The 21,071-nt window shown below is 44.7% G+C and overlaps 1 protein-coding gene across 2 annotated transcripts; it reads right to left on the bottom strand.

Moving 5' to 3' along the window:
* Positions 1-15,041: 15,041 nt before the first annotated feature.
* C1H11orf87 (chromosome 1 C11orf87 homolog) lies at positions 15,042-18,415 on the bottom strand. Of its 2 annotated transcripts, none has more exons than XM_072326615.1 (2): positions 18,285-18,415; positions 15,042-18,003 (listed from the first exon to the last, which is right to left on the bottom strand). In XM_072326615.1, exon 2 carries the CDS (start codon positions 17,849-17,851, stop codon positions 17,387-17,389), a length of 465 nt encoding a protein of 154 aa, XP_072182716.1. In that variant the 5' UTR covers positions 17,852-18,003; positions 18,285-18,415; the 3' UTR covers positions 15,042-17,386. The 2 variants fall into 2 exon arrangements, with proteins under 2 accessions (XP_072182716.1, XP_072182717.1); XM_072326616.1 differs by having other exon boundaries at positions 18,280-18,380.
* Between the last annotated feature and the right edge of the window lie 2,656 nt (positions 18,416-21,071).

The raw sequence follows: 21,071 nt of genomic DNA on the forward strand, positions 1-21,071 counted from the left end.
CTTTCAGTTACAGATCATTGTGCTCATCACTCCAGAAATACAAAACTATTAGTTCCTGGAGGTTCTTTTGAATATTTCTGGCATGTATGACATATTAAAGTAGAGCCTGGAATGCAGCGAGTTGGTTGCTTGCAAAGCTTGTGACAGAGGATGCAGGAATTTCGTGACCATGGAGCTAATCATGAATCCCTTTAGATCCAGCTCTGATTTTACTACTGCCATGAGCCGACCTAAGTCTGGGTTGTTATTTAAAGGAATTTTTCTACCGTCTGCTCTCCAGTCCAGCCACACTCCCTCCTCTGCTAAGGCATCATATGGATGCAAAATGGGTCAGATTAGGGAACTGAAAGCACATAAAAAAGAAAACAACAACAACAACCAAGAAGGTGGCTCCATCACTTCAAATGGATCATGAAACTGCAGCCTCAGGTTCAACACCCCTGCACTTGCTCTTGTAGAGCTGTGTTTGAGGTAGCTGGAGGTGAAATGAGTGAAAGGACACCAGGCTCTGCTTGTAGATTTGAGGGAAAAGCCTTCCTGAGCACCAAGGGCTTGGTCTTCTCCATGCCAGAGCAGCCCAGAGTTCACCTGAAGTCCTCTAAGAAGGACTATATTGTCCTCCTACGTTGTGCATGTACAGCAGGGCCTTCACTTGATAGTACTAGTTAGGGATTCATTAGTAGCATGCTTCAATAGGGAAGAGGCTTGGGAATAGCACTGTCATTCTTGAAGGGAATAGTGAAGACCTTTCCCCTACTCTGCTCTCCCTCCTGATCCCCTATGTGGAATGATGCCTCTCACTCCTTCCACTCACTTGGTCAAGTAGAGCACCTATGCTCTCTCCTTCTCAAACAACCCATATTTCCCATCACTGTCCACCTTCCTTTTTCTGGTACAGGTAACTCAGATAGTTTTGCCACAAATATTCCCAAAGCTTCTGCTTCCTCACCACTTCTTCCCCACATCCTACAATCTCCTTTGCTTGCTTGAGACCATATTGACCAACAGCCAGCCACACTCAGCCAGGATAAATCACACCCCAAATGCTTCAAATTCTTGACCTGGACATGCTCAAAATACTTCTCAGTACTTTGACTCTAGCTCTAAATGGGCAAGCCAGAACTGAACAGTTCTATCAGCCTACCCCAAGAAATCCCAAAGCAAGACGACAGCTAGAAGAAATCCCTTGTTTAAAGAATCATTTTGTCCTATTAAAGTAGATTTCAACTATTTGGAAGCAATACAAGTCATTGGGAAAACAAAACAAAACAAAGCAGAACAAAACAAAACAAAAACAACAACACACACACACAAAAAAAAAAAAAAAAAGGAGTCAAAATATCTCCCTTGGGCTATGCTTCTCATTGAAAAAGCCATTTTATGTAACAAAATGACAGCACTGGGTCTGATTTGCAGCCAGTATGCTTCAAGGCTTTAGGAGCAGTTTTATCATCATTTATATGAATTGACAATGTAGAACACTTTAAGAAAACAAAATTTGTATGATCCTTTCAGTAGATGAATGCTCCAAACAAAGTCAAAATCTCTAGGAAAAATGGTGTCATCAGTCCTCATTTTTTCTTTTATTTGTAAATAATGTCAGTGAATATGTTTCATATCTCAGTCATTTGCACTGTATTGTGATAAGGACCTTTATTTATTGGAGGCAGTTACCTGTCTGTCTTCTCTTTGAAGCATTCCTAAGCACACTTCTTTTGCTAGGGTCCAAACTCATCTCACCAAAATTATGGCATTTACCAAAGTTGTCTCCAGTCTGAGGCTGGATGGTACCTCCTTCTACTGACGACAGATGAAACTTAGATCAAAAGTAATCCAGACATCTCACTGCAGCACTTTCTTAGGATGAAGTAGCGAGGTCTGTAAGTGCTCTTTTCGGGCATCATGGTATCGTGTTTGTTCTTGTGTCTGAGTAGGTCTTGCACCTCAAGGATAAAAATCTGGACTAGGGGAAGAATAAGAACCTAAGAAGGCTGGGAAATTATTTTCATGGAAAAAATCTATTTTAAAATATACCTGATGGTTACTTATCTGCAGAAACCTTGGCAAATACACAAAGGGGCAGAGAGCTCAGGATGTTATTTCATTATTCATTATTATTATATTCATATTTCACTATTTCATTATTTTCACTTCTAGCACTGATCATTTGCATGATCTTGGACAGATGACTTCTCAGTTCCATGCTCTGTCCCTCTGCCCTGCTCACTTTTAACTCTTCTCTTTGCTCAGGTTATGAACTGTCTTATGCAAGGACTATGTTTATTTATAATAGCCAGACAAGACTAGAATCTGTGCCCTGTGGGCTCTTCAGAACTGTGCTTTCGAGGATGTAGACAGAAAGGGATGGCTGGGAAATGTCTTAGTAGTAGCAGAACAGACTTAGCGGGAGTTCAGGATAGAAAGCTTTCTGTGGTCTGAAGGTGACTCAGAAGCGAGTTAAGGTTCAAGCAAAGGTGACCTAGAGTAGTAGGTGCCTTTATTGCCCAGTATCTCTTATGATCCCTATGGAATCTATGCAACATGACATAAAATAATCAAAACCCACCAGTCTGCAGAGAAAAAAATGAAGAAATGAGTGAATTGTGAAGAGCAGCTGTACTGAGACTTCAGACATAGTGTGTAACACACAGACTGGGATGCCAGACCCAATCAGAGGGCTATACCTCTGCCATACCTACCCCCTTTTTAAGGAACACAAATGCAATTTTCCATCCCCTGAAAACTGCTGTCAGAACTAATGGCTATGGGAACTTTGGCTCTTCCTCCTACATGTGTCCCCACTTTTTCCTATCTACAAGGCTGAGATGTACCAGTTTTCTTTCCCCTCCAGTGCTGTACAAAATCTACATGTGTTCCTACATGGTCAAGATTTCTGATATTCAGGAACAGAAACGAGAAATAATTTTTGAACTCCCCCAGTAGAGCAGGAAACTGCACTTCAGAACTACAATAGGAATGCAGTGTTGACCAGGTCTGACAAGAACTTGGAAAGCTTTACCTCTCAAATTAGTTTCAGTTCCCCAGGGATATTTCTGTAGAAGCAGATTGCCACTTGCGAATGGGGGACTGTTGTGTCGTCCTTGAAAAAGGCACATAAAAATACACTTCAAACTTTTGTTAAGCCCCACAGTTTACTCCTGTTAATTATTAAAGGATTTAGAATGAACAAAACAGATGATATTAATTAACTCTTCACCAGGGTCCCTCATTCTGATATAGTCAGGAAGGGAGACACAAACTTCATATCTGATGATATTTCTTCCAGATTTATTTTCTGACCAAACAAAAAGACCAAATACTTGTCAAAGCAGAAACTCGATGGCCATTACAGAGTGCAGATAAGAATAAAAGGCCCTAATGTGGTTTAATACAACACTAGTGTCCCACAACCAAAGAGCCCATCAGGCCTGTGTCAGATTCCTTGTGTGACTCAAGAACCACTGTATCAGAAGAATACCTCCTGCAGCCTCTTCCAAACCTGACAGCTTCCTTCATTTTATGGCTTCACACCTGCTTTGAAGAAGCTTTACTAACACCTGTCATCTCTACCTGTGGTTTTCAACAGACATCTGCTAAGGGACACTCTATCCAATGATACAGTTATATACATGTATATACTGGAGTCAGAATGTAAAAATTCCAATAGAATGAGGTAAGATTTGAACTTAGGATTCTGATAGCTAAGGAGTCTCTCTTCTAACATCCAAAGAAAATAGATTACAATACCCTTTCAATAACTGAGGCCCATGCTGGTAAGTCCCAAACACTAACAGTCCTCAGCCCCTGAGATTCCTAGTAAGGTTAAATACTTGATTTTATCCACCTTTAAATCCTTCTTCCTAGTATTTGCAGTTAGATAGCTTGCAAGATCTTATCCAGTTCCCTAGCTTTTACAGCGCCCATATTTATGTATGTCATCATTCTGCCAGATGACTGATATGAAAACATGAGGCTGAAAAGACCAGTACCAGAGCTGTAGTCCTCTGCAGTTAATTCAAGAACAGGTCAGTAGCAGTACAGATGAATGTCAGTCAGCGAGTGTCAAAGATGGATGAGAAATCTGTAAGCCTGGGCTATCATTAAGAAGATCTGAACAACTTCTTTGCCCACACAGGTGTCACTGCTTGTATGACACCAGATGTGCTGGCAGGAAGTTTTCACAGTGCAATTACAGCAGCCAAGAGAATGGACTGGAGATTTCCATTCCTAAGCTGTGAATGTATCACCTGCCTTAATTCACATCTTCAGCGTTTTTTATATGAATTAAGAGATTTACAGACCAATGTAACCACTACTCTTTGCTTTGAAGTGCAACACAATTCGTTTTTACACCTGAGCACAGCATTTTGCTACTCCTGGTAACTGGAACTGTTGGAATCTTCTGTCATTTACATCAGTGACAGAAATGGAGGTGACTGTCACTACAGAAAGGGCCCTTTAGAAGAGAACATCACTGTCGCATGCACAATGACATCTACAAATGTTTTGCTGTTTTCAGTGAGCAAAAATATTACCTGTAGTGGTAATGCTGCAGTGGAAATATTATGCTGTTGGAAAAGCAAAATCTGGGGCAATATCACTTCATCCATGAGTTTTATGCTCATGTAAATCCACTGGAAATTAAGATGACAACATTTCAACAAGTGTTCTAATTTCCTTATAATCAAGTACATTAACAACCCACCATATCCATGTTCAGTGGCTTCAGCTTCTCAGTCTCACATATTCGAACAATTCAACACGTCTGGGACTGAATTAATGTCAAAAACAATTCCATACACTTAAAATGATATTCTCACTTTGCATTACTTAGAAGACAGTCCTCAGAGCAAATAGATAGCATTAAAATGCCCCCACTTGTTTAAGTCACCCTTGGAAACACGGCTGAACTGAGTGGTTATTAATTAGTGGAATATCCCTTGTGTTTATATAGAATCATTTGTGTGCCTGGTACATGTGAACAAAGGCCATACCCCAAGGAGCTTATAGTTTAAATTATACAGATAGCTAACCACCTCATTATAAACTTGTTATAGATTTGGATCTAAAAAGGAGGCAGAGCAAGACAAAACCATGGGGAGTGAATACATCTGTTTTGCAAAGAAATCTGAGCTTGGATATGAGGTTATGCAAGGATATAAGCTGCTCCGTTAATAAGTGTATCTGCTATAAGATAGAATTGGGTTAGAGTGGAGAAGGTTTTCACTAGATCCAGCTCTGGGGAGATGTTTAAAGCTAGATCCAATAAAATAACTCAGCTCTGCCATTTTTAGAACTGCTCCCAGTTGTAATAATTGGGTGATATCCTGTGAAGTATTTACGTGGTTAGAGCAGGCAATGGTCCCAAGTGCTTGTTGAAGTTCCCACTCCTAGTTGCTGCTTAACCCTGAATGTGCCTTAAGAATCAAGCTGATGTACTGCTTCCCAAATACCCCAAGTTTTCTGCCCCTGCTGCTGACAGCCATGGAAATCTGAGCATGTGGCTGCCACCAAAGCCTGATCAGGACCCTTGGAAACAGGGTTTTCCCCACTCACCACTCACTCTCCAAATCCTAGTTTTGGACTCTTGCACAAATTATGCAATAGGCATAGATCTGTGTTACTAGGTTTAGTTGTTAGCCCAGCGGGTCTGAACAAAATAGGATTCATGGCACTCATGCAAGGCAGATGGTGTTTTGTGACAGGGAAGATAAAAATAGAGTTCAGGAAATAGTTATAAGAGATTACCAGTTGCTCACCAAATAGGATTTTATGACCAAAAAGAAATATATATATATATATATATATACACACACACCATGAATCAATCAACTGAAAGCTAAAGGAAAGTGATATAATCATCTCATCCAGTCTCCTGTAGAAATCCATCTGAGAAGCATAATTGACCAGAAATCTTTGCATCAATCTTGTAACTTCTTCTTTAGCAGTAATGATATTTTAGAATCCCGTGGATTTAAACAATCCAAATAATAAGAATGTGCCACAGTCCAATCCATCATCACTGTACTACAGAGCATGTAGGCTCAGTTTTCATACTTTATGTCACATCATTCCATTTTACCTTATTCTAACATTATTCACCACAAAAACGAGCAAAAGAAAACCACACACAAAAAAAAAACCCACAAGTCTTTCCATGTAGGGCTGTACTCAAACACCCTTCCAGCTTTGCTGGGGGTAAGCAGAACAGTCTGCGTTTGCTCAGATTCTCATATATGACCTGCACTATCCCATGGCTCTTTTCTGAATTGTTTGAAATTAAACGAAAAACTCCTTCTTGTTTCAATATGTTTCTTGTGTCTGGCTGGATACTCCAGGAAATGTTCACTGGTAGACATGAGTGCTCTTATGACAAACCAAAATGAGGATTACTTCTGAACTTAGACTGGAAGAGAATTGGTTTGTTGTCATTTGCTTATGCTATTATAAATAACCAGAACTTTCACTAACAGGTGATTTTTTATTTTATATATTTATTGAATTATTATTTTTTTGAGAACAAGATGAAAGAAGTTTGAGAAGGACAAATAGCAGAACTTTTCTGAAAACCTCATTAACTTGACATTTGAATCCTGGGCTTCAAGAGGAGAAACCATTCCCTGTTATTATGTGTGTGTGATTGATAGTTTATATATGATACATATACATATATATACACACATAAATATTTGATGTGCAAACATACATTTATAAGTATAAACGCACAAAGCTGTGGATCATATGTAGTTTAAATATGTCGTAGGTAGCCCACTAAGGTGCTTTAGCTGTGGTCATTCTTGAACAAACAAGAAGCTGCAGTAGGACCAGACTCAGTGTCCTGGCTCTCCACAGCTCCAACTCAAGCCAAAAATTTCCAGCCCACATACAAAGATGAGCTTCTGCATCATGCTTTCTCCCCAGGCCTCAACCTGGCTGCTGTTGGGCCTCTTTCTGGTCACACAGGAAAAGCTGACTATCTTCATAGGCACTGAGAGAGGGAATGTTCGTTTGCAACAAAGCCCTGGAGCCCAAAGTTTGTTTTGTTCAGTTCCTTCAGAACTTGAATTAAACTTGCAATTGCTAACAATGCAATCATTTCAACCATTGCAAAGTTCATTGGAAGAAAGAGGAGAAGAAACCTGGCTGCTGCTGACACAAAATGTAATTGCTTACAACTGTAGGACGTAATGTTATATTTTATTTGTTTTTCTCTCTACAGGTGCACAGCTCTGTAATTAGCTTAGACATTTTCATTAAAATGCATGTTAATTATAATTTAAAAAGAACCTGATGAGGCAATTCAAGGTCCTTAAGTCTTCCTTAGAAAATATTTTTGCTTTTTCTATAGGCAAAATAGTTTTGTTTTCTTTTGTTTCATTTAAATGAAATATTTAAATGTAAAATGAACGTCCTAATATAGCACATTTGATGCACGCTGGACCTTAAAACAATAAGATATGCTTCAAAATATTTGTTATGTGATCCAAACCCCATTGGATATGACCCAACTTTCCATTCCCATTTCAGGTTGGATACTAGGAAAAAGTTTTTGTCAGAGAAAATGGTGAGGCACTGGAACAGGCTGCTCAGGAAGGTGGTGAAGTCACCGTTCCTGGAGATGGTCAAGGAAAGACTGGATGTCATACTGAAGAACATCATCTATGGTGGTCGCAGTCATGGGTTGATGTTTAGACTAAACAATCTTAGCGGTCTTTCCAAATTTGATGATTCTATTCTATGATTAATCTGAGTAGGATTTCAGTCCAGACCTTCACCCACTCAATGCAGCGTCAGACCAAACAAAACCTCTCCACCTGCTCTGGTGTTGATGTGGCACAGCAAAATACTTTTATATTCAGTACAAGATGTTTTTTGTTAAAGAATCATTGGAATAAGGTGAAACAGTGAACACAGGAGAAGGAAGGAATTTGTGAATGTAGTTTATTTCGTGAGACAAAATTCCACGGCTACCATAAGCATGTCATTTATTTCAGCTGACACCTCCAGAGTAGGTACACAGTTGCATATGTCACACTTGTGCATGTTTTGCCCACACAGTTTTGTTTGCATTCCCAGAGCTGTGAATTTATAACAACTGGAGGATTCTTTGGGTTATTGCATGTAATAGGAGCTGTATTTTCACAGATGGCTTACCTTCCTTGACAGATGTCAGTTTTTAACAGTGTCCCAATAACTACTGCAAGTGCTAACTTTATACTCATACCAAAAATTGCTGCCTTGAAGGGACAAGCTCTTTTATTTTTTAGGTTACTTTTGTAGTGACTGGAACAACTTCTGAAGGTCTGAACTGGATGCTCCACTACTTTCAGCCTGGAAAACAGCTATGACTGTCTTTCTAAAAAACGAATGTTCTCATGCCAGTAGACATGCCAGGCAGGACTCGAATTACTGGATTAAAATCCTGTGTGTGACAGACGGTAGATCATTTTGTAGGTATATCCCTCCATCTAGTCTTGGGAATCTATGATTCACCTTCTGAACAAGCTTAATGGAACCACCGCAATTATCAAACAAACTCCTAACTTCTTTCTCCAGAGGATTATAGTCTGGAAAATCAGAAGAAACAGACAATGCCTGGGGGTAGAAGAGCGAGCGGATAAACAGCACAGATGGGCTCCAAAGATATTGTTGAGCAGCACTGCCAAATCTAAACATTTCAAAACTATGAATCAGGCACCAGAAAAGTCTTTAGATTTACTTACAATTCATGAGATGTGGAAAATAGCTTATTTCAGTAATGACTCCATTATTGTGCCATCACATTCGCTGCCCAACTGCCTGTCAGTTGTCCTCCTCCAGACATTTCTGCATTCATTGGTTAATTTCAACTGCTTCTGAAAGAACAGCAGAGGACTGGAAGGTGTGGAGACCTTACAGGGTCTGTGGGTGGCTGGGCTGGCAGTCATAGAATTACAGAATCATAGGAGTTGGAAGAGACCTCTGGAGTTCATCTAATCCAGTGCCTGCTAAAGCAAGTTCCGTGGAGTAGGTGAACCCATAATGATATCTGCACTGGGAGGGGGGCAGGAGCAGCTGGGCCCTGACTGGCACAGATCACTCCATCATCACCCATGGAGCTGTTCTGTCTGTTCTGTGTGTAAGAAACCAGGCCAGGAGTAAGAGTTGCAGATGTTGTGTGTGGCTGGACACACGTGGAACTCGTTCAGTGGCTGGAGGGAAGAAAGCAGGGGAGTGCAGCCAGACACCATGGGGTATGAGCAGGCTGTGGGTACTGCACTGGTGAACACGGCACTGCTCAAGAACTGAAGCTCTGCAGCCCCCAGCGATCTGTCTGTATTTTAATCTCAGGAACCCACAAGGAGGATATTAAACAGTAGTTAGGCTAAGACTCATAAGCCCTCTTTCCCAAAATGGTCTGAAGGTCACAGCAGCCCTGCATCCTTTCCCCTGCTGACAGATGCTGCCCCATAGCTCCACAGTTTACTGACTCATTCACTACCCAGTCATGCAATTGTGCTACAACTTGTTTCAGTCTAGGTAAAATAAGTCAGTGAAGGCCTAACACTGAATTCAGGTAGTGCATGGTGGAGATGCTGGCCAAAAGGCAAATGGGAACCTTCAGCAGTGCAGGTGTAGCTGGGGTGACCCTGCACTCCCAGGGGGGCATCTTCCTCCTCAGGGCCCCTCACTGATGGTGAAATGCTGTGAACAAATCCAGGTTTGTCAGCCTGGTGCCTTTCTAACACGGCTTATGGCGTGATGTCCCTTACTCATTTCAGACAGAATCTGAGATTCTTTTCTGCTAGAATGTTTGAAAGAACATTCTGAGAAGAAACAGAAAAGGCCCTAATTGGAACATAGCATTCTCAAGGGCTTCTCTGTAAGCTGTAGCATTTGAGGTTTTCCTCTATAAGAGACATCACACCCAGATCTGATAGCAAAAGAGCTGTTCTGCACTGCTCTGTTTTCTTCACTCGTGAGTGCACCAGCCTAAGGAATCTTACTTTGACACAGCCCCTCTGTTGCATGGCTACAGCCCTGTGCAAGCAGTAGTACTAAGCCCAGTCTGTCATATTTCAGCTGCCTTCTCCACTCCCCTGCTAGGTTCATCATAGCCCCCTGTAGCCCTGGAGGAACCGATTTTAAAGCAGTTCTGTCACATAGGTAATGGCCTGTATATTCAGCTCCGTTTTAGAAGTACATAAATCTGGACAACTCGTGTGGTAGAGCAGATAGGTGTTGAATTAGCATTGTTGTCAGTAGGTAAAAAGACAAGGTTGTCTCAGAATTGGAACGTTTCTTGTTGTTTGCTCAAAAGCAATCAAAAGTTGTTCATTGAATTTTGCAAGGTGACTGTACGTGATCAGCTGGATACTTGTCCTGATTTACACATCATCATTGCCAGAGTGAGCAAGCTTCAGCATGTGTTCTGGAAGTGAACATTTCCTTTGCTGAGGTCTATCAGAGGGATGATTTAGTAGAAACTTCATTTCTATAATGAAAACAAGTAGACTTTAAAGAGTTCAGTAGATGTTTATAGATAAGAAGTGCTCCCCAACTAATTTTTCTAGCTGCGAGGCAAGGTAAATGTATACGTCTAACATGTAAACGGATAAGTCCAGTAGCTCCACAAATATTTAGAAATAAAATAATGGATTGTGATAAACTGTTTTAGAAGAAAAAAATATGGACCAGAAGGCTGGCCTTTATTAGAAATTAAGTTGACCTTGCCTGTCCTGCAGGCTTTACCAAAACCATTAATATGCATACTACCACATCCTGTTGCCTGTGTACTCCCCCCTGTTAGAAACCACTGCTTTTCCTTACAGTGATTCTTGTTATGAAATAATGACAATTTTTCAGCAGTTCAAGCTTGTATTCTAGGGCTGGCAGCTTAATCAGAAATGTGATGTTTCTCCAGAGCCAATGGGCCATGTCAGGACACATGGCAGGATTTCTCAGGCTGTTTGAAGCCCAGCTCTTTCTCAAAAGCTTAGTAGCAGAGATATGCATAAAGGTTTGATAATGCTGGATCAAAAGGAAGGAAAATTCTTACAGAATCTTTGCAGAAATCAAAGGAAATGATCACTTAGAGAAATCTTGTATTGCCAGAGAGAGGACGAGGTAAGGAAGAAGCAAGCCCAGCAAACCTAGCTCATCCTGAGGAAAGACTCACCAGACTAACTGTCTAGCAGAAAGTCAGATTCAGAATGAACTGCAGGCCATAAAGAAAACTAAAGAAAGGTGAGCACGAATATGTCACATACAGGTAACACCTCAGTTGTTCCCTGCTGCCCCTCACTGGAGCTGGGTACATGAGCTGAATCACAGGAGAAATACACATGCTCCAAAAATACTGAGGGTAGCTGACAGCAGTCTGATTGCAAGGGCAAGGGATGGACAGCCAGCATCAGGTGAGATCTGTGTAATCTTGGACCCCACTGCACTTGAGAAGGTTTTGCCATCAGCTTCATTAGTGGTGGGATTATTCCCAAGAACTTTCTACTTCTATATCCTTGATACCTTAGTCAGCACTCTGCTCAAAACCAAGCAGGACTGTTATGAGACAAGTGCTGTGAGTGATGAAATGGTGAAACAAGCACAAGTCTTCTTGGCTCTCCTTCATAATATGCATTCCACTTCAACTTCAGACATTTTCATCCAGCCTCTCAGCGTGGCTGTTGAAGCACCTTGCCCAGCCATCCATCTCCCAGCTGTGCCATGTGCCACTTGGACCTGGCTGCCAAATGTAAGCACTTGAGTCATCCAAGCCAGGTCATCAGCATAAAGATTCTCTTAACTGGTATTATGGGATCAGCACTTTCTTGGTGCATATGAGGCTTTTTTGTTTCGTATCGGGGCTGCATATTTGCAAATTCCTAGTCTTTATTTAATAGGTAAGTTGTATATTTGTTACTACATAAATCGCTTGAAATTTGAAGGACTAACAATAAGAGAGCGACAGAGACAGGAATCAAATTTAAAGGTGCTTGCTTACAATTATGAATTTATCCCCCAGCACACGTTGCTTTTATTGTCTTATAGAGCTCACAGTTTCTGCTTCTAACGTGGTACACTGGCCCCTTGCTTACAGTGTTCTTAATCCCCTAGGATCCATTATAATTTTTAGATTACTCGATGTCTGAAAAGTGTTAGCCAGTATTTTGTCGATGGTTGTGTGTTAGTGCTTATTGCAGAGCTCAAATCATAAGCGAAAGGCAAGCTTCCTCTTATACATGAATTCCTTCAGATGATTTTTGGTAAGCATTTTGCTTGGCTGGGGGTCTGAAGAGAATAAAGAATTCCATTGAACCCAACAAAACCTGCCTGATCTTGTTCTCCTCGACAAGGGGAAATTTTTCTCTGTGTATTTTGCAGTGCTTGCTTGAAGACCTTTGTCCTCTTTAGAAAAGTAAAATAATGAACAGATTATATTGCTCCATTTCAAAGGAGAAAACAACAAAGAGAAGCCAACTGGAAAATCAGAAAATACAAATAAAGACAATTTTTACTGACAGTTTTCTGATCCAAATATTTATTTCCTAACTCATACAAAATTGATGCTTGTGGAGGTACCGGGCTGGAAAACAAATGATTCTAGTTATCCACAGAGAACATACAGTACCAGTGGAGCAATGAAGCCTGCTTTGACTTGAATGAGAAATATTACAGGTAATTTACAAAACGAGATCCAGTGTCATATAGAAAATGACGTTTTGGAGAAACAGTGTCATGGAGGAGGCTGATATTTGTCTGCTGAGGCTGCAAGGGATCCCCCTTCACCCAGTCAGGCAGTGGATGGGGAGGCTTCCCTTCTACCTTGGCAGGAACTGCACCTGTGTGCTTGCCAGACAGCCAGCTCTCCCTATAGGGCTCCTACGCCTTTCAGTCTTTATAAGTTCACAGCACATTTGCTGTGGAGTTTGGCTGGATATGGACCAGAGAACCACATGTAAAAGACTGAAAACAGAAAGAGGCTCTGTTCTACTAGGAATTTATTTTGTGATCAGATGGAAAATTTGGCTTCAGTGAAAAAAAAGAGTCAGGTAACAGAAGGAGATGAGAAAGTCAGTCCTGGATAAAAGTAGTTCTAATACTTAACATAAAGTAAAACACTACTAAAGGTTTGTATGAGAGTCATGCCAGCTTCTATGTAGATGAGAACTGTAATGAAACGGTATCTAAGTCATTATAAATTTTGCTATTTACACAAAAGCGGAAAAAGAATTTTTCCTACTTCATTTTTCATGTTACCCTCCGTACCTTGCATACTTATTAAAATGTAGGGTTTCAACTACCCATAGAAAAAATACAAACGTGCAGAGAAAATGACTACTAGAAAGAAAAGAGCAACCAAGTCCCATAGCTAGATTTGCAATGATTCAGTCCTGTCTTAAGGAGTTAGATCATGTTCTTTTTCCTCCCTACATAAAAGTTGCACTCATAACAACAGAACAAGAAAAGCACGGCTGCTTCAAAACACTGGACAAAGAGTTCCAGAGACAAGATAGCAACTAGTCAGAAATGCTGTGGAAAACATTGCTCTCGTAATAACTTGCTATTTACATTGAAGAGGGTAGCTTTTAAAATTAATTAAAAACTAAAGGGAAAAAATAATTAAAACAAAAAAAGTTTTTAGTCAAAGGATAATTTGGCCTATAAGGTGGAATCTCTTTTGCTTTTTGTCCAGCAGATCTTTTGAGATATATATCCACATATACATAGATATATGTCTAGGAGAGATGTATCAAAAGCTAAAACATGTCTGCGTGGTGAGCTGGCAAATCTCATCTCAGAGATTACATCTGCAGCAGGCAGCCCCCCCACAGCAGAAATACTGGACCGATACACGTGAATGAAATGACTCTCCCTGCCCACGACACACACTGGATCCACATACACACATCAGTCTGTCAAAGCAGAGCTGACCACAGCTCTGGATCCCGGCCCTCGTACACAATGGTCCCATTTCCACCGAAGCACGGTGCTGGGCACAGAGCAGGGCCAGTGTGGGGTCTGTGGGATGCCGACACCTGTTGAGCAGACGGAGGACAGGTTCCAGCTCCCTTTGCAGGTGGTGGATGCTCTCAGCTGGAGCTGAGATGAACAGCAGCTCCAGGGATGCTCTGCAGGATGAGGAGCCACCGGCCTGTTAGGACTCAGCTTCTGAGCAGCCCTATGCAGCCAGTAACAGCAGTTGTGCTCCTCCAGTGGGATGACTGGGCTGGGCCGGTCCCTCTTAGAGCAAGATGCTGTCTGGTGGCAGGACCTGATTCTGATTCCGAAGCAGGAAAATCCAGGCAGAGGATGTGCCCCTCACCAGAGGAAGGATGGTCTGCTCTCCAGCTGTCCAGGCTCCATCCTAACTTGCCAAAAAACAGTGCAAATTTGTAACAGTTCACAGGAAAAAGAACGTCCATACTGACAGGGTATAAATCCTTCCTTACATACAGGAATGGTGCAAGCATTTACCCGGCATCTCTATCAAATATCGTAGAAAAGGTTACACAAAAATAGTTAAATATATGGATACAGATACGTAGATATTACACTTGCATAAAATATGTAGATTCAAAACCCTTTGGGCAGTTTCACAGTTAGCTGAAAATGTATGCTTTAGAAATATGAACAATTTCCTACACTTTTCTAGTTTAAGTAGGAGGGGAAAGGGAAGCAGCATCAGCCTTATTAATACTGAATGCTAAGTGCAGGAATTTAGCTGTAGCTGTAGGGCTTTGAAGCAATTGATTTGACAGAACCTCCAAGCATAAACTCTGTTTTAAAAATCCACATTTATTCCCTAGATCGCTTATTGTTTCATGAAAATGAAAACCTACGCGCCCTGCTTGTATCAGCTGCACCTCCTGAGACCCGCTCCATGAAACCTCGTAAGCTCACAATCCTTCAAGGTAGGGTCATGCACTGGGAGTACGCATGAGCCTTATTGCAGCATTTCTGTGCGGTAACAGGAATTCGGAACTTCTCACCTCCTGTCGAATTTAACTTTAGAAATGCAGAACCTTGAATGACACCACAAGAAGCTCACAGTTCTGAGAAAATTCAAGTCAGTAGGAAATTTTACTTGTAGAGCACGTAATTTACACAGATTTACAGGAATACAGAGAGATTAGAATGTTAAATCGAACCTAATTAACAGAGGATAGAGGTTTACATGATGACAGTTAAATTCATTACATTTCTGCAACTATTCTTAGTGTCGTGAGACTATATAGATAATATATATACCTATATATTCATAATATATATAAAGATATATATATTTCCATCCTTTTCCTTTTCTTTTTTTTTCCTCAAAAATAGGGCAATTTTATAACTGCAATGAGATGTGACAAGCAGTACACTTCTGGGGAATTATTGCATGCCTTGAGTGCATAAGGCAGAAGGAAGAGTATCTGACTACAGACACTGAAGAAGTGGAACCATCAACCAGAAATGCACTGGAGTGATTTGGAACATCTTATTGCTTTTATAAAACTCGAAATCATATACTTTAAAGAAAAGGCACAAAATAAAGGGGAAAATAATATCTCTCTATTTAGTGGAGATCTCGATCAGGAAGCTCCATTACTGCTCACTGAACTCTCCTCACTGTCCTAAATCTATTCCCTGTGGTGCAATACCGTGTTGCGGTTGCATAAGGAGGTTAAACACAGAAGTTCATGCATCCTTTATTAGGGGAAACAAAACAAAGCCCATTTCCTTGCCGAGCAACATGGCAGTAGCCATTAGCATCTGGTCGCACCAGGGAGCATCGGCCGTCACTCCCACCATAACACACCACCAACACTGGGTTCCTTTCTGCACCAACCTCAGCTGGTAGAGAAGCTCCTGGAGCTGGATGCTACTGCACACACCTGGGTGCTGGAGACACACACTGAAAGCCAACAGGAATTTTCCACCAGGCAGGATCACAGAGGGGTAAGACAGGGTTAAAAGAAGCATTGCCTTGAAACCCCTGCATACTGGTGCCCGTCCATGGACTATGGAGCGCTGTGGCACCCTTTCCTCCTTTCACCTTTGTGCTGCCTGCACAAGGGTTCTCCAACCCAGCAGCCACACCAGGGGGCAGAGAACAGCAGAACGTTACAACCTGTGGGCTACAGCTACCTCCTCGCATCACTCTAAATGCTGGGATATAGTGGGAGGAGAAAAAAAATAATGAGAAAATCCCTCGGTATTACTTTTCCTTTGCTGTATTTTTCTGATGTTAATATGCACAGCAGAGGGCTGCCTCTGCTATGAGACCACACAAGATGTTTCAAAGTTTGGATTATGGCACTCTGTTAAGGCACCTTCAAGGAATGGGCTTTGATTTCATTGCTAAGCAAAGCTGCGCTGGATGTTGCCCCACACTCCTCCAGCAAGCACAGCACCAGCAGCACCACACCTGCCCACCACTGACAAAAGCCACCACTGTTTGCTAGGGAGAAATCACACTTCCAAAATAAATATCTGCTGGGCGTTAAGAGCTGATATTTTGCACAACTGCCTGCTTAGTCCCCCAAAAGAGGAGAGGCGACAAATTTAAAGTGTTGTCTGTCCTTAACTGCTTACTAGATTAGGAGGGATAAAAATATATATCAGCCTTAAAAAGTAGAAGCTGGCCCCGTTCTGCTGCAGGATTCCTTGCCGGGAGGTGAAGGTGTAACTGCAGCATGGTTGGAGCAGGGTGCCTGGTGCAGAACAGGGTTTGTTTTGGGACCCCCAAGAGGAACAAGGCCATCTTCCCCCTGAGGTGCATCGCCTCAAGCCACTACGCAGAATGGCAATGGGTTTGGGGGTTGTGTCAAGGAGAGGGCATTTAGAGATGAGGAATGCTGGGGGGGGAGAGGAAAGCTGCAGCTGGAGGATGGGGCTGCAGGGCACTGCAGTTCACCTAAACCCAATGGGAGGTGGGTGTTAAACAAAACAAGATCCAGTCCTGGAGAGGAGCAAGAGGGGTGGGCGAGGGGCACAGGTCCGAGCACAACAGAGAGAGCTGCTCCAAGAGGACAGGGGGTTCCCAAGGCACCCACCAGATCTGCCACTCCCCCCACACCGCGCCCCAGCCACGCCATGCAGTGTGACTCTGAGGGCAGGGGGGGTCCAGCAGTGGGATCACCCCAGCCCTGGAGGTAACAATGTCTAGGGAAAAAGGGACCCCTGCCCCTGACTCTCTCCTCCAGGCTGGATATATGGTCGCTGCGTGCAGGTCCTTCTCCACAAAATGAGATGCATCTTTTCCTTGCACAGTCAATGAGAAACGCGATGTGATCTGTCATGCGCTTGGATCATGGGCTTGTTCGTTCATAGGAATTAGCAACGTTTTCTTCTTCTTCTTTGAGGACTAGAATAATCACTCCGCTATTTACAAAGGCGCCTTCTCACGGGCTCTCCCAAACCATCATGACAAAATCACCGTCTGCAAGAGCCCCGCTCCAGATGTGTCCAAAGCTGCCCGCGCAGGCTGGGACCTGGGGGCGGTCGCGGGGGGGGACTGCTGGATCTCCGAGTCCCGGGGGGGTCTTCCCAGGCGGCTGTCTCTCTCCGATGGGGCCTCTCCCGGTGAGGGGTGCCGGCTGCCGCCGCTGCTGCGGACACAGTGGTCCCGCTCATACTCCTCCTGAGCCTTCTGCATCTTCCGCTTCTTCATCTTCCTCTTGTGGATGTGGAAGGTGGTGAGGGAGAGGAGGATGAGGCAGAAGATGAGGGTGACGAGGACGATGAGAACCAGGGTGGAGGAGAAAGACTGAAAGAGCTGACCCACTTGAGTGATGCAGGTGCTGCTGGCGTTCGAGGTGGCAGACGTCCTGTTCAGGAGACAAGGCGGCAGCGACAGCCTCAACTCCTTGGAGAGCTTGGCACTCATTGAGGAGGCTTCGGAAGACGAGGATCTTCCTCTCCTCTCTGAAGACGCCGGAATTTCGGGGGAGGGGGGGGGGCGGGGGCCGGGCTCGCTCCCGGCAATGCCCGCGTTGCCGCCGGCTCAGCCTCGCGCTGGCTCTAACGCGACCGAGCAGCCTGCAATAGGAGCGGGACCGTCAGCGCTGCCCACCCTGCCCGCCGCCCCGCCCCGGGCACCGCCGCGCCAGCCCCCGGCCCGCGCCCCGATACGGAGCCAACGTCGGCGGCCGGGACCGCGCCGCGGGACGGAGCGGGGGCGGCCGAGGCGGACACCCCGAGCGCCGCTCGCCCCAACTAGTTGCCGCGGCGGCGGCGAGGGAGGGGAAGGAAGGAGGGAGCCCGCCGCCGACCGGACCCCGCAGGTCGAGCCGACCGCCCTCGGGAGCCCCTTACCTTACCTGCGGCAGCGAAGGCGGCGAGGAAGCGCCCGGGCGCCGCGGGCGCTGGGTGCTGCGGCAGCGCGGAGTGAGGGCGCAGAGCGGAGCCGCTTCGGGAGCGCCGCCCGCAGCCTGGCACCGCCCCGGCCCTGACGTCACGCCGGGCCGCCGCCTCCCCTCGCACGGCCGCGGGATCGGGGGGTGCCGGAGGGTCCCGGGCTGAGCCCGCCCCGCTGCGCCGCCACCCACAGGTTGCCTCGGGGCGCCCGGCCCGCCCTCCGTGCCGCCCCCGGGTGCGGTGTGTGCCGGAGAGTCGGAACGAGGTGTCTGCAACAGCGCCCGCGGCTTTGTGTGCGGCGGGGCGTTCGTCCGCAGTGGGGCTGTGGGTTCCCAAATGTAAGAGAACTTGGGATTTGAAGAATGCTTCCGATAGACACACAGGGGCGAAAAGATATTTACCTTCAGGATGAAACTGCTCTGTCTTCCAGAAGGGACAGTGGTGGGGTTGGGGGTGACTGCTTGGGGCCCGGTGAGTGCCTGAAGGCACGTCTGTGCTGTGACAGGGAGCCAGGAGCAGGTCACCGCATGGCACCAGTGGCAGAAACAGGACCTGGAGCCACCTGAGAAGTGTGGGAGAAAGTCTGTACCAGGAGGAAAAGGACCTGGGGTGTTAGCTAATAGTGGGCTGAACGTGAGCCAGAGCCATGCCCAGGTGGCCAAGAAGACCAGTGGCAGGGGGTCACAGAATGGTTTGGGTTGGAACGGACCTCAGAGATAATGCTGTGGGCTTGTATCAGCAATAGTGCAGCCAGCAGGAGCAGGATGGGGATTGTCCCTCTATACTGGGGACTGATGAGGCCACACCTTGAGAACTGTGTTCAGTTTTGGGCCCCTCACAACAAGAAAGTCCTTGAGACCCTGGAGCATGTCCAGAGAAGGGCAATGGAGCTGTGAAGGGTCTGGAGCACAAGGCTTATGGGGAGTGGTTGGGAGAACTGGGATTGTTCAGTCTAGAGAAGAGGAAGCTCAGGGGAGATCTTACTGTGCTCTGCAATTGCTTGAGCAGAGGTTGTGGTGAGGCTGCAGTCAGCCTCTTCTCCCCCATAACAGCAACAGGATGAGAGGGGGTGGTCTCGTTGCACCAGAGGAGGTTCAGGTTGGCGATTAGAATCATAGAAAACCTGGGTTGAAAAGGACCTCAAAGATCATCGAGTTGGCAAGGTTGCCAACTGCTAGACCAGGCTGCCCAGAAGTCACATCCATCCTGGCCTTGAATGACTCCAGGGATGAGGCATCCAAAATCTCTGTGCAGCTTCTTTCAGTGCGTCACCACCCTCTGGGTGAAAAACTTCCTTAATATCATCTAAATCTCCCCTGTCTCAGTTTAAAACCATTCCCCCTTGTCCTATCACTATCAACCCACATAAACACTCATTCCCCCTCCTGTTTATACACTCTCTTCAAGTACTGTAAGGCCACAATGAGGTCTCCCCTGAGCCTTCTCTTCTCCGAGCTAAACAAGCCCAGTTCCCTCAACCTTCTTTAGTAGGAGAGGTGCTCCAGCCCTCTGGTCATCTTAGTGGCCCTCCTCTGGACCCATTCCAAGAGCTCTGCATCTTTCTTGTGCTGGGGTCCCCTGGCCTGGATGCAGTACTGCAGATGGGGCCTCACAAAAGCTGAGCAGAGGGGCACAATCACCTCCCTCTCCCTGCTGGCCACAGGAAAACATTCGGAAAAGCTTCTCAGGGTGCTGAGGCATTGAAACAGGCTGCCCAGGGACGTGGTGGAGTCACTGTCCCTGGAGGAGTTCAAGAATATGGAGATGTGGCACTAGTGGACATGATTAGTGGACATGGTAGGGATGGGTTGTCAACTGGACAGGTGATCTGAGTGGTCTTTCCAGCCTTAATGATTCCCTTTGCAAAGGAGCTGCAGCTCAGGGTTTCCTCTAAACCAACTCAAACGCATGTTCCCAATGCTCCTTCCCTCCCCAGGAAATACCTAATGCCACAGAGGGATGCTGCAAAGGCTCTAAAGTCTCAGCAGAGAGCTGAACAACAGCCTCTGCTCAGTGCTTGCCCCTCCTTCCATGCAGCCCCCCAGTGCTGCTCAGTGCCCATGTCCCATGTCCCCCATGTCCCACAGTGCCTTCTCTCTCACCCTCCCCAGTCCTTGCTAATCCCCTTCCACCCAGACTGCTTGGGCTGGAATCCTCAGGATGCTACAAAGAAATTTTATTTACTTTCAGAATGGTATTCTCATTATTCCTGGCTATCGGGATTAGCAAACAGTGAAAACACGAGTGTCTTGTGTATTTGTATGATAATTATTCTAACTATTAGGATTTTGCTAAGCTGCAGGGAGTGAAAGATGGGCCTGGGGACCGGAGAAGGGCAGAAAGCATCAAAATCTCCACGAATGCTTAACTCTCTCCCTGCTGTCTCAGCCTCTCTGCTGTCTGTGTTCATGTACAGCTTTGGAATATCTCTGCTTCACCTAAAAGAATCAAAGAGCAGAAGTAGTTCTTGCCCTGGCAAGAATTTTTAGTGAGAGAGTCAGTCAGAAGAGGAGCACTGTAGAGAAGAAGGGAAATAACAATATGGTAAGTTTATGGATTCAAATATCCACAATCAGAATACAGCGAGTCTCAGAAATCAGGGGAAAAATCTGTCTTCTTGTGAACTGTGTATTATTCCATTGTTCTGATTCACTGGGTTTATAAACATGCAAGAAAAGAATGCATCTCCAGTACATACTGCAGTAATGAAAAACCTTTTATTTAGCATAAAAATAAAGGGTTTGCTGCCC

The sequence above is a fragment of the Excalfactoria chinensis genome, chromosome 1, assembly GCF_039878825.1.
Source record: "Excalfactoria chinensis isolate bCotChi1 chromosome 1, bCotChi1.hap2, whole genome shotgun sequence".
Taxonomy (NCBI): domain Eukaryota; kingdom Metazoa; phylum Chordata; class Aves; order Galliformes; family Phasianidae; genus Excalfactoria; species Excalfactoria chinensis.

Excerpts from the sequence above, each read along its gene's own strand:
- C1H11orf87 (XM_072326615.1), bottom strand. The coding sequence starts at position 17,851 with ATGAGTGCCAAGCTCTCCAAGGAGTTGAGGCTGTCGCTGCCGCCTTGT.